Raw genomic sequence first — 13,348 nt, forward strand, 5'->3', positions numbered from 1 at the left:
CTGTTCCTCAAGGTTGGTGGTCCAAAGGGTAAGGCCAAGGGAGGAGCTGAGTCCCAGCCTTCCCACATTCCTCCAGCCGATGCTCTCTGATATGTGGGAGTGTGGGTTAGGTTTCAGGCTGCAGAGAGGACACTGCCATACACTGACCATAAACACAAGCTGGAGGAGCCAGAACTGGCATTGAACTGTAGCATAAAATTTGTGTGAGTAGCAGATGGCAGGGCCCTGTTGTAGCTTTATTCCTATATAAACTTTTCTTAATGTATTTGGGATGGCGGCTCATCAGTGATGGTGAAGTGTTAGCACTGAGTGTAAGGTTGTTTTCTGTTGGTAGTGCTTAAGCACCCGTGTTTGAAACCTCTGTCTTGCTCTGTGTCCAGCACAGTCTGCCAGCAGCCTCCTGGGAGAGCTCAGGGACTCAGTGAGTGCACAGATTAGTTTGTTCCTCCAAGTCAGCGCTAAGCTGCAGAGGGGGACAGTTTGGGGAAACTTGGAGAGCTTCTGGCTGTTCCAGGCTGTAGGGCTGTGACCGTTTCAGTGCTGTTAAACACACATTTCTCCCCAGAAGGAAGAGCCCAGGTCTCTGTTGTGTTTGACTGGCAAGCCCACATGGAGCACAGGGATCAAATCCTGAGCATGCTTTCATCCATTTATTTCTTGGGTTAGTCTGTAGAAGTCATTTGTGTTACTTCACTTTCAAAGTGATGAAACTAAGTTTGGGATTTGGCTGTCTGTCTGCAGAGGAGGAGGGGAGCAGAGGGAAGAGACATTTCTCTGCACAAGCCAAGAGCTCTGTGGGAAGGTCCAAACTAATGCTCCCCGCTGGCCACTTTGGCTCCGGCTCCTGCCAAGCCCTTGCAGCAGACTAGACACAAAAGAAAACACACAGAGTCTAAATTCATTGGTATGAAGAGGATGTGCCAGAGTATTCCACAGCTCTTCCTTTTCTTCTTTTCTTTGATAACTGTCAATTTGCATTAAAAAGTGGATTATTAAGGGGTGTTTTTACGTGTTAAAGCATAATTCAGCCTGCCCCGTGTCAGACCTGAGAAACTGTTCTGAAGCTTGCTAAACACTATTGAAAGATTCCCTATGCTCTTGATGGGCTGTAGGTATGGCTGCATAGGCCTAGAACTGGCTTCATCTCCATAGGAGGGGATTGGGTAGGAGAGGGAAATCCATGCTAGAGCATGTGTTTGAATTCCAGTTTGCATCCCATAGCACTGTCCACTTTTTTATCTTTCTTGGTGGGAATTTTGGTGTCAGATACTTACTGGCTTGTCTGCACCCCAAAAGTTAATTGCCAATGTTTGCCTGTAAACATGTCTCTGTGCTGTGAGGTCCTTGATTTCACTCTAGAAAGGGTGGGGGGTTGAAAGGACGATTTAATACGTCACTTGGAGAGGGATCACTGGCCCCTTCTGTGGGCAGGTGTACTGTTGGAGATTAAACCCTAGGAGTGTACCTTCAGCTAAGAGCAGCTTCTTGCCAGCTCCTTATGCTCACTGCTGCTGAGTGTGGAGGAAAGCCTGTCTTCTCCAACCCAGCACTGCTCTACGTTGCCTGGTTTCCTATAATTCTTAAAGCATGAATTCCCAGCCCTCTTTCTCTTCCTTCTTGTGGCACTCCTTAATTCATCCCTCCCCAGACCTGCTGCTCTGATTCTCCCAGAACCATTGCTGACTCTCCACACGTTAAGCTGGGGAGAGATTCCTTGACTGCAGCATGCCATGGCCAAACCCTGGAGCTGCAGGAGAACCAGGCACCCACAAAAGCCCTCACCCATATCCAGGATTAGTCTCACACTGATAAAGTTGTGACATGTTGGTGAACAGAAAGATGAAATCCTGAAGGTTATTCTTTGCTCAGCTCTACATGTGGTTTATTTGTTTGGGCATTTCAAACACAAAAGTGACACACTTTGTTGAAGTTACAAAATTACTTTTTTATTAACCTACCCTATCATAGAGCTTGGATTTTCTTGTCAAATAATGCAAGAAGCAAGAGAAAACTCTAGCTGTATCTATGTGGAGCTTACAAATCCACATGGCTTCTCTGTACTATTGAGCATGTGAGTTCTTAGAAATGCAGCTGCCAGTAGTTTAACTTGAATACAGTCATTCTAAAACAAGCTAGAAATAAATAAAATACTTACATTTCAAGTACGAAACCTTGCAGTTGAATTCAGTATGAGGAAATCAGTTTATTCCTTTTCATGTAACCAACTACTGTACAGGTACTTGGGCTGGCAAAGTCTGCAGATGCAGAACAGAAGAATGTTTTATGTACATGACTTAATTGAATCATGTGTTTAGTCTTCCCTTTAGGCTATCATGTGAAGCTGTTTAATGTCAGGCAGAAAGAAGATTTTTATGGATGCATTTAATAAGACACAAACTCACTACCCCTGCTGGCCCCCAATTCTCGCCTTACATCTTTCCTTTCGGGTGGGGAAAAAAATGGCACCTTAATTATGTCTCATAAATAATGACACCTACCAGCTCTCAATTACATTACTTAGCAGGTTGATGTTACTTTCAAATTATATTTAATTGAGTGTGAATGACTTTACCAATGCTCCTATACAGCTCTAGTAGGTGGGACGTTGGCCTGTCATCGGGATCCTGGCTTGGTCGTTTCCGCGGCTTGCCGGCGGCCTCCGGTATGTGGGGCTCTGCCCTGGCAGAACCAGGATGGACTGCTGGCCTGAGTCCCTCGGAGACTGCTGGCTCAAGTCCCTCAGAGACTGCTGGCCCAAGTACCTTGGAGGCTGCTGGCCTGAGTCTCTTGGAGACTGCTGGCCCAAGTACCTTGGAGGCTGCTGGCCTGAGTCTCTTGGAGACTGCTGGCCTGAGTACCTCGGAGGCTGCAGGCCTGAGTCTCTTGGAGACTGCTGGCCTGAGTACCTCGGAGGCTGCAGGCCTGAGTCCCTTGGAGACTGCTGGCCTGAGTACCTCGGAGGCTGCCGACCTGAGTCCCTCGGAGACTGCTGGCCCAAGTTTCTCTGAGACTGGAAGATGCTTTGCTCTGTCGCGCTCCTCTCCGAACAGGTGAAAGTCAACCCAACGCCGACATCGCTCTTCATGATTCTGGATGTGCCATCAGATGTGCCATCGAAACACCTCCCCAGGGCGATTTCCTTGGCAATCCTTGGGTCTTGATCAGTGACTGTGTAGATGCCATAGTTGTGTCCCAGCGGGTCAAGAGGTGCCAGCATCGTGTACTCACTGGTGTCGTTGTTGGTGGCCATGGGGAGGTGGTTCACCAGGTACTCATGGAGCATGCTGTTGACGCTCACTCGACGGCAGTTGCCTTGCGGGACCACTTTGACCAGCGTGCGGTCCACGCGGTCCTGGTCGAAGAGCATTCCACTGCACTTGAACTCCAGACAGGCTGCGGACACGTCCCGCTGCTGGGGGTCACGGATGCTGCGCACATCCCTGATGCCGTAGAGCTTGCCGATGGTGCGTGGGTGTGTCCCACCCATGTTACGAGATCTTACGTTCACTTCCTGGGGTCCATTTATTTTTACTTTAATGTAGCAGGCTCTAAATTCCATGGGTTTGGGCCACCACGCCAGGTAGTCGTCGGTCCAACTCATGAGGTCATCTTCACTGAAGGGAACAGTGTTGAAGTCATACCGGTCTCCTTCTATTCTGTAAAACCTGAAGTGAGCAGCACTGTGTGGAGCTTCCTCGCATTCATTGAGGTTTTCATAGGCATAAATAGGGCCGTTGTTCTCTTCTGGGGAATTAGGGCTTGGCTTGGCCATGTTAATGCTGAATGCTGTTTTCTTGATGTTGGAGTCCTCATGGTCTGTCCTCCTGTAGTTGAGCTTGTTGAGGTATGGCTGAGGGACCCCAATAGCAGCAGGATTGAGTTTGGGAGCAGAGGGCACAGCTTCAAGCTCTTCACCACCCATGCTTGCCAAGATATAAGCTCCATAGGCTTCAGGGTTTTGCTCATCACAGAAGGCGGGCACACAGGCACCGTTGGGACCAGTGACTACACTGTCAAAACGGCCCCATGCTCTGGGGTTGGAGGAGAACCCTGGTTCTGGCTCCATGTTTATAATAGAAATCACAACCCCTTGGATCTGCTCACTTTGCAGAAATCTCTCACTTCTATAGGCTCGGACTTTGACGTAGCACCGTCTGCTCTCAGGGACGTCCAGGTTAAAAAGACGCCTCTCTTTGATCTCCATGTTCCCAACCAAAAACGTTCTCTCCTCTCTTTTGCGCCGTGTGCTTTTCTCGATGTTGAAGTCCCCTTCTTCCTCCCATAACCCTGTCTCTGGGTTCAGGGACCAAAGCTTCATCTCTTGCATATGCTCTGGCATCTTGACCTGAGCAGCATCCAAATGAACCTTCACATCTTCTGCATTGAGGGACTCAGTGCCCTGTTCATCCGTGAAGTCCACAGAAAACATGCCGTATGTGCGGAGTGGAAATACATCTCCTTCCTCATCTACAAAGTTCAGGTCACTTTGTGTCACAGGGGCTATGGAGATGTTTCTTGGGTCCAGGAATGTCACACTGGCTTTCACTTTGCCACTGTAGACCTCTCCATTTTTCCTATAAAATGCATTGGGAGGAATTTCTAATTCAGCAATTGGATCATCTTCTTCGATTTCCCCCAGAGAAATCACATTGGTTTCAGTGGATTCCAGCGTAACAGGGGCTTTCTTTCTTAGTAGCTTGATCTCATGAAATACAGCACCTCCATTTTCCTTGAAGGGCAGAACTTTTGTTGTGTTCACAAACTTCTGCAACCGGTCCACAAAAGTTAGAACCAGTCTCTCCATATCTGCTGGGACATGGATGGAGAAGGTTCCCTTGTAGCCAGTCATACTCACTCTCTTGTTCCCCATGTAGATGTGGCCAAACCTCAGTGGCTCACCATTATCTGCTGCTGTGGCTCTTCCTCGAACCATTATTTTGGTCTCAGTGCATATTTTGCAACCACATTCAACAATTACTTTAGTGGGGAGTGTGTAGCCATCACAGGAGATGTCCCTGGTTTCCATCTTGGATACCCCACAGCAGTAGGAGACATTGTCCTTACACCGAAGTCCCTTATCCAGCTTCCCCACACAGGTCTTTGCTGGGCACTTGCCCACGTCGTAATAGAAGGAGTTTGTTGCTTTTTGGAAGCAATCGTGAGGAAGTCGGATGAGGTGGCTTTGGGGTTGAGAGTCACAGGCTGCCTCTTCTCTTCCTGTTGAATAGGATTTCTTAATGAGCAGCATGAAATAATTGTACAGTCATCGCTATGTTGTCTGAAACCTCAGAGCTAAACATTGCTCCTAAAAGCAATGAGGTTTTTGCAGGATTTTGGTGAGCTGGTTAACTCATTTCAGTGAAGCAAGTAGCTCAGCTTTAGCTTTAGGACCCTGATCAAGAGCTGTTTGCATGATCTTCCCTGCTCCTGCTTATCCACTATGGTCATCCAGCCCACCCTCAGCTAGATGCTCTGCTGCTGCCTGGCTTTTTGACTATGGCAAGACTAGAATATATCACAAGACTAGAATATATCCCAAGACTTTCAAAACAACTGTAATTCCCATGTCAGGCAGCAAGTACAGTGAGAAATCTGACAGCAGCAGGTTGAGGTTGATAGGCCACCTGCAATCCAGAGCTCTGGTTTGTAGGGAGCGTCTGGTTCATAACCAGCTCACTCAAGCTTATCTGCAAACTGATGAATGATATAAACCTCAAGTATTTTTCCAGTGACTTTTCTTTACCAGATGTACCACAGTTTCTGGTTCCTGCACACCAACACCTTCCCAGCTGCTTGGAGAACATCAGGTGCATTTTCTCTTACCTATGACAGCCAGCTTGGCAACTTGGGACTTTGCTGACCCCCCAGCACTGCTGGCCTTGCAAAAATACTCTCCTGACTGTTCTCTCTTCAGGTTCTTCAGAATCAGGTTGTTTTTATATTTGTACAAGGAGGGATCCAGCAGAGAGCCATTGTGGTACCTGCCAGGAACAGTTAAGGGGACAGAGACTGACCATCCGTCTGGAGCACAGTGATGGCTTAATCCTGCATCCTACCATGTGGATTTTGCCAGATTTCCTGCCTCAGTTTCCCTGAGGTTTTAGTTTGGTGAGGTGGCATCACCTAAAACTTTTTCCCTTACCCCTGACAGTACTGCAGTATGGCTGCTGGACAGCTGGCTGGCAGGCAGAGCTGCCAGTTGTGTCTGATGAGGTTTTTAAACTCTTTCTTTGTGTGTTTTTCCAGTGAATCCCTCAGCAGATGACATTGCTGTGCCATCATAAGGAAGCCATTACTTGCAGCCATCAGTTCTCAGTGCATTTAACTGTTTTATAGCTAACTCCCCATTTATGGAGATGGTAAAGAGATAAAATTGGCACCCTTTGGAGAGCTAAGACCTCCGGCAAATCAAATTCAAGCTCCTTACCAGTGGTAGCGGTCGGGAGCTGGGCTCCCTCGGGCATCACAGCAGAATGACACGCTCTGTCCCACTCTCCTGGCTTTGTCCTCAGGGCTCCTGAAAACATAGGGTTTGCCTGCAGGAGAAGGAAAAGGCCATCTCATTACTCTTCTCTCATAAAACCACGGTTTATTTTTCTTGCCTGCATAAAGCTTCCTGCATCCCTCCTCTTTGGGGCTACCTGATCGGTGGAGTTGCACTTGGATTGCCAGGTTTTTCCGGTTGCTCTCAGGCACGGTGACAGTCGCTGTTGCATATTTGGCTTTCTTTATTTTAAGGGTGTTTTTCCCATCAGGACAAACCCCCGGGATCCTAAACATGCCTCTGTTATCAGCCATTGTCAACAGCTTGAGTTTCTTGGCTTGCAGGTAGACCCGGGCATCGGCAGCAGGTGACCCATCCTCGAGAGACACCTTCCCATGCAGGGTGGCATCCTCACACATGCAGGTGTCACAGTCAGCGTTGACATGGCCCATGGGGCAGGTGATGTTGCAGGCTGGAGGAGAAGCAGACAGGTCAAAAAACAGCCCCAAGTCCCCACAACACTCACAGCACGTTCTTGCATCTGCTTTTAATTTAGACGCAATAAGGCAAATACTGCATAAGGAGTAAATTTTATCCAAAACATATTTTTCCTGATTATCCACAGCTGTGCATTAGAAAGGCAGGGACGATGTCATTTTGAACCTGACAATTAGTAGAAATCAGCCACGTGGATATAATTACAGCTAGGAACTGTTATTTACCTTCCCCAAAGGGCTGAATTTCAGTGAAATTTGAATCCAGATCAGCATGTGAGCTCTTAGCTCAATCCTGGCAAAATTACAAATTCAATGTCATAAACTTTCTAGGTTTCTATTACCAGTACATGCCCAGAAGTTGTGATTTTGGTCTATCCCAAAAGCTGTCTTACCTTGTTCAGTGGTCATCCTGACTTGGGCAGGATGTGGGGTAATTGCCAAGTGAGCATTACCTGATGGATTTACCTTTGGGCTCACAAATATTACTCTGGTATCATTTACCTATAGTGATTAGTCCTAAATAATAATCTATCTTTTCCCAAGGCTTGGGTCATTCCTCTTACAATCACAGAGCACCCCTGTAGAGGAGCCATCTGATATTTCAAAGATGGAAATAAAAGTAAGTAATCAGGGAAAACCTGAAACAACTTTTCTCCACAAAACATGTTTTCAGAATTTTTTTATAATTATTTGGTTAAAAGAGGATTATAAGAATAATATAATTAATTACACAGCCTCTCCATCAGGGACTATAGCAATTTGATATTCCCTAATCATGTCTTTCCTGGAGGTTGCATGGAGGCAGCTGTCTGCATTTGCTGACTCCACCTTATCTGCTGTAACAAGATTAATGAGATTTTTTTCTATATCCCCAAGATATTGTGAGTCCCTGTTATCTTTCCGTTTGTCTCTAAACTTGCCCTGCTCTGCTTTTTGTACTCTCCAGCCCTGCTCGGGAATCACTAAATTCTGCCAAAGGAGAGAAAGATGGTAAAATGACAACAAAGGGAGTACAACACCTGAGCAGTGGTGAGACCACAACATCCTCCCCTGCCCGTAAGTGAGTTTATAGGAGCACCTGAGCAAACATGTCCAATGCAGAGCCGCCCTTCCTCAGTTGCTTCATTACAGTGCACGCCCCAGAGGGGCTCAGCTAGGCAGGATCTGGTACGCTTCTGCACCCCGGTTTGGCCACACTTTGCTGAGCACTCGCTCCATTTCGACCATGGAGACAAAAACCTTTTTGAATCTTGCACCAGTGGACCTTGAATAACATCAGTGGTGTGTTACTGAGATGCACGTTATACATACAGCTGCCCAAAAACAGGCAGTTGGGTTTAGCAGCTTCTATAGAGCTCAGACTTATACATTTGGATATTATGCACCACATGGATTAAACAAACTCAAAGCATGTTCAGGGGGCTGGGAATTAAAGCATGAGAAGGCATCTGAAGGCTTCTGACTTAATTCCCCACAGGATGATTAAGATAAACCCAAGGGGAGCAAAGTGCAGGCAGCTCATGCTTAGTGTTGAGTAACTTCGGCTTAAGTAAATCAAACACACATTCTCATTTAAATGTTGTTTGAGGGGCAACACTTGTCTGTTTCAAATGTGGTTAAATAGTTTAAAATAAAATGGTTAAATAGTTACAAAAAAAGGGTAAAATTGTTGGTATGATCATGTTGAATGTCTTTAACCAAATTTCAACATATGTTTTCTATAGGGGCAGCATGTGTCCTATTGTGAGCACCACTTTTACTGAGTGCAAACCAGAAGCTTAAGATGCTACCGAGCAGGCTGAACATGTCAGGAGCCAGCTGATTGGTAAAACAGAGAAAATTTGCAAAACACATTGAGAATTTAATATGACGTTAGATTTTTAAAGGAATTTTTTTAACCAGGCTACTAGATGTTATTAGTTCAAGGTACTTTGAATGGATGAGATCCACTCCAAGTCTGTGGTTTGGGCTTTTTTTAAAATGACAGTGTTCTAATAATGTTTATGAGGATGCGCTAGTGACTAAAGTTTCTAAAAATGAAGTTTCTTGGAGACATGTGCTATGTCATCTCCCATACCTATTCTTCCACCCAATTTGTAATAGAGAAGGTTGATTTGTTTCCTAGAAATGCAGACAGGCACAGGGCTGGACTGTTCAAATTGTGAATGGATCGTTGAAAACAATCCTGGCTTATAAAAGCAGGTGGGTGGAAAAGACCCTTTAAGTGAGAGCAGATATGGGAGCGTCATGTCTGGCTTGGAGTGAGCATTTGGCTTAGATGGATTTTCATCTGTTGGCATATCTAGTTTGGTATCCCAAGTAGGGGGATCCATGATTTATTATTTAGCAATTTGAGGCATGCAAGAGGAGGTGGGCTTGGAGACGTGGTCACATCCTGTGGATAAATGCCTGTTTATGCTTGCCCCAAGCATAAAAACTGAATGTGCAACAGATTAAAGTGAAATCTCAGCAAGATCCTAGGCTTATTTGGGATCAGCTGCTTTAATCTGCAGGGCTGGTGATGATAGAAAATGAGCAGGGGATTCTTGGAGGAAAATGGCATTACATGGCTCTGGGTAGCATTTTGACAGTAGGAAAAGCAGAAAAGTGGAGGATGAGGAAGAAGCTGAGGGGACATGGGAAGGGACAGGGCTGCCCCCTGGCACTGGCCAGCAGGAACATACTGCGTCTGACGTAGGTGAAGGTTGGGTCTCCCCGGCGAGAGCTGCTCCTCGTACCTGTGGGTAGAGGGTGATTCAGGCAGGGTTTCCCAGTCAGGGAACCAGCCTCAGCATCGCTGCCTTGTGCCATCCACTATTTTACTTGTAATTTTCCTGAAAATACATCTCAGCAAGTGGAGGGACCTCAGTGTTCATGGTTTTGGTGCTTTGATTCTTCCCAGTGGCTAAGAGAGCTGCTGGGAGCTGGGCAAAAGGCTGGGCAAATCCCCAAATTCTTTGACATGGCCAGCCCTTTCAGTGCCTGCTGGAATTTAAATTCTGAGCCCTGGACAGTAAAGATGAGAGGTCGGGGCATCTTCTGGGGATTAATGAGCAGACTGGGCTCTGCAGGTAATTAATCCCCCACAGGCTTTGATTCTAAAGGCATGGTGTCACAAACCGCCCAGGCTGTGGGGACAGGCTGGGCAGGGTAAAGGCAGGTCAGAGCATGTACTGGCCCATCCCTGGGCTCTTCTCACCCTCCCAGCCTGCACATGCCTCCCACAGGAGCTGGGGCTGTGGTCACACGTTGACCTTCCCTTTTCCAGGAGAGGAGCCAACAGCGTGTCAGTGATAGCCAAAACCCTACAGGAGGTCATGGATGATTAACATTTATTCCATTGCCTAAATCATAGAGTCATAGAATGATTCTAACCCTAAATGTCCTCTTCTACTCACATAATATTGGTTAGTTGCAAATTGTTGGGGAAATTGTCCAGTGAGGAAAACCCACCCAAGGTGGGAATTAACTTACTCTCCAAGCTGAGCATTACCAGTGGGCTGAAGGTTCTCTGTCCTATCTGGACCCTGGTGAGGGCTGGTTTCAGAATCCTTTGTCCTAAGGGTCAATAAATGAAAGAATAAATTAGAAGAATTAGTCACCCTTAGGTTCAATATTACAACTTTCTCTGTTGTAATTGGACTCTAGCTGGTTAGCTCTCCTGTAGGATGCAGTGCATGAGATGCCAAGAGAAGGACATAATGGAGATGTCCCACAGCATCACTGCAGCTCAGGTATGATACAAATTTTCTATTTCCCTTGTCACCCAAGAAAACTTTTTTGTACTTCCTGTGTTGGAGCAGTTCAATCTTTTTATAGCTGGAGAGAGAAAATATATCCTTCCTGTCCTTGCTCAAGGGAAAATGAATTCAAGGTGGATAATGCTGGTTGTTTCTATGGGACAAGAACTGGCTTCTGAACTTGCTGCATGCCCAAGGGGAGCTGATGGCCATGACTAGTTTTTGGGGTGCTTGCTGGGACCAGTCCCATATAAATTGGGGAGCTAAGCCCCACAGAACTCTGCCCTGTGCCCAGCTCCTCTGGGTGCAGACTGGACACTATGGGATCTCAGAGACAGCAGGCAGGGATGATCCCAGCATCACCAGTGGGCCGGGGAGCTCATCCCTGGTCAACCAGAGGCTCACTGACTCGCAGACAGGCTTTGCTCAAACTCTGGGGGCTGGATGGGAGCCAGCCATGTGTGGAAGTTGTCTGGCCAGGCAAATGCTGCAGTGACCCAGACCAGCACCCAGCATCAATGTCGGGCTGTGTCTGCTGGCTCAGCAGCTGCCAACAGACGTGCACTGGCGTGGGCAGGGGACAGTGCGGTGACCGGAATGGAAATGTTTAACCTTCACCTAAAACAGATGTGGCTCCCAAGAGGAGGAGGAGAATCCAGCCTTTCATGGTGACCATCGTTGTCTCCAGAGGCGACCAGGGGCTTCCTGGAGTTTCCACAGCCGTCCCACGCCTTCCCCAGTCCTGCAGAGACAAGCCCAACCATGTCGAAGCTCACCCAGGTCCTGCTGCTTTCAGGGCGCTTCTCCCAGGCTGAGCCACTCCAAAACATGCCACAGGGCCACTTATACCCCCTGCTCACCCACCCCCAGCAGCTCTTCATTTACTCCTCCAGTGGGGAGCAGCAGGGGCTCCACATCTGTGCTCTCATCCCCCCCTGCTTCTCACCATCACATCTGAGGCCAAATCTATTCTGCAGAGCACTGCTTTGTAACAGCATCTCCTTAACATGCCTTGGAGCAGCTTAAATACTTCTGCAGGGATCTCTCACAGCCCACGCAGCTCTGCAGGCCCCCCAGCACCCAGCTCTACTCCCCACAGGAGCAGGGACAGCCCCACAGCTCCATCCCTCTGCCTGAAAACTGGGCATAGTGTGAGGACAGCATTTTATCCCAGTACATCCCACAGTGTGAGCAGAGGGAAGGCTTCTGAGCACCTCTGAAAGCAGAAAACCTCATGCACAAGCCAAGTCTTTCCTGCAAATGTAGCAAGAAGCTCAATACTTTATCCGCAGTCACAGATATGGGACTGAGGCTTTGTGTCACTCTTCACCAGCTCAGCCACTTTGGATTTTGTTTTCAGTGAGTCCCTTTGCCCTAGAGCATCACGCATTTGGGTATTTAATTTCTGAATGTACCTGTGGAGCTGGTGTTATCCCTAGTGACACCAGCTGAAATTCCAGGTACATTATTTTATGGACCCAAAATTAATGAACTGAGAGGAGGGGGAGAATATTGCTGCAGCCATTTGGTGCCTCAGTTTACCCATAAAATGGGGCTGACAGAAAGCAGCCAGTGGCAAGAATACTGTTATTTGTAAGTGGTACTAACCATCCCCTCTGAGACTGGGGAATGTAGGACTAGGAAATACTTTGATTATGGCTCAGCAAATCCCAGTCAAGCAAAAATAACAAGCAACACATGAGTGGTGTTTTGTGGGCTTACGGTGGGGTCGTGAACTCGCAGCCAGACAATAACCAGGAAAAAATTAATCCCGTTTCCCACTTGGCGACTATTTTTGGAGCTGACTGTGGCTTGTTCAGCACTGAGTTTAGGATTGGGATACATCCCTCTGTACCCAGACATGCTATGCTAGAAGAGGGGGGGTTCAAGGGGCCGGATCTTGGCAGCAGGGGAAGTTTGGAAGTGCCTGTGTCCCCTGTCTGGCAGGGGGCTGGGGAAGCCAGCGTGGGACAGACCCACGGGAGATGAAACAGCCCCACTGAGCAAAGCCCCCCAGACCCCCGCTGCGGCTGTCCCAGTAACCCTTTCCCAAGCCCATTAGCTGGGACGAGGAACGGAGGATCAGGACGCAGGGAACTGCATCCCCATGGATATTCTTCAGCCTCTGTGCCGTCATCTGCCCAGTAATTAATTTCCACCTCACCTTCAATCACAGCCGCTCTTAATTACACCGCCTTAACACAAGAGAATTCTATAACCACTATCTGCCACAGAAGGGAAAACAGCAGGATTGAGTTGAGTTTTTTTCTCTTACCTAAAAAGCCATAAAACCCCCACTTAAAGAGAGTCCCGTCTTCTAACCACGGAGCCGCCAGCCGAGCTGAGATCCGCGGGCGAGACGAGAGCTTGTCAGCTGCGGGTTCAGGGATTTGCAGCCGGTTGGAAAGAAGAGAGAAGAGCCGCAGCTTACCGAAACCTCCCCAGCGCCGAGCGGAGCCGGGCTGTGTGCGAACCTCCCGCCGCCGAGGCGGCGAGTCGCTTATATAGCCCGGCGTGTAGCTTAGGGGATGGCAGCGAGCCACCGGCCGCGAGCACAAACAGATCGGACGCGCGAGGAAACCGCAGCCTGAATAATCCCTTAATAAGGTGATGGTAAACAGAAACCT

General features: G+C 47.8%; 1 protein-coding gene across 1 annotated transcript; it reads right to left on the reverse strand.

The window, feature by feature from the left end:
- Window positions 1–1,959: 1,959 nt before the first annotated feature.
- On the reverse strand, window positions 1,960–13,063 carry CILP (cartilage intermediate layer protein). The gene is made up of 9 exons (XM_083871326.1): window positions 12,997–13,063; window positions 11,340–11,463; window positions 10,456–10,539; window positions 9,666–9,719; window positions 8,060–8,245; window positions 6,642–6,956; window positions 6,428–6,536; window positions 5,824–5,981; window positions 1,960–5,217 (listed from the first exon to the last, which is right to left on the reverse strand). The coding sequence occupies exons 2-9, from the start codon at window positions 11,395–11,397 to the stop codon at window positions 2,591–2,593; spliced, it is 3,591 nt and encodes a 1,196-aa protein (XP_083727452.1). The 5' UTR covers window positions 11,398–11,463; window positions 12,997–13,063; the 3' UTR covers window positions 1,960–2,590.
- Between the last annotated feature and the right edge of the window lie 285 nt (window positions 13,064–13,348).

The sequence above is a fragment of the Zosterops lateralis genome (genome assembly GCF_965231275.1).
Source record: "Zosterops lateralis genome assembly, chromosome: 13".
Taxonomy (NCBI): Eukaryota; Metazoa; Chordata; class Aves; order Passeriformes; family Zosteropidae; genus Zosterops; species Zosterops lateralis.

Bases quoted from the DNA above. Each gene is read 5' to 3' on its own strand.
- CILP (XM_083871326.1), bottom strand. From the start codon at position 11,397: ATGGTCACCATGAAAGGCTGGATTCTCCTCCTCCTCTTGGGAGCCACA. The intron at 9,720-10,455 runs GTAAGTTAATTC...CTCTACCCACAG, and splicing joins GGTAATGCTCAGCTTGGAGA to GTACGAGGAGCAGCTCTCGC. The intron at 6,957-8,059 runs GTGCTCCTATAA...CTTCTCCTCCAG, and splicing joins CATTGGACATGTTTGCTCAG to CCTGCAACATCACCTGCCCC.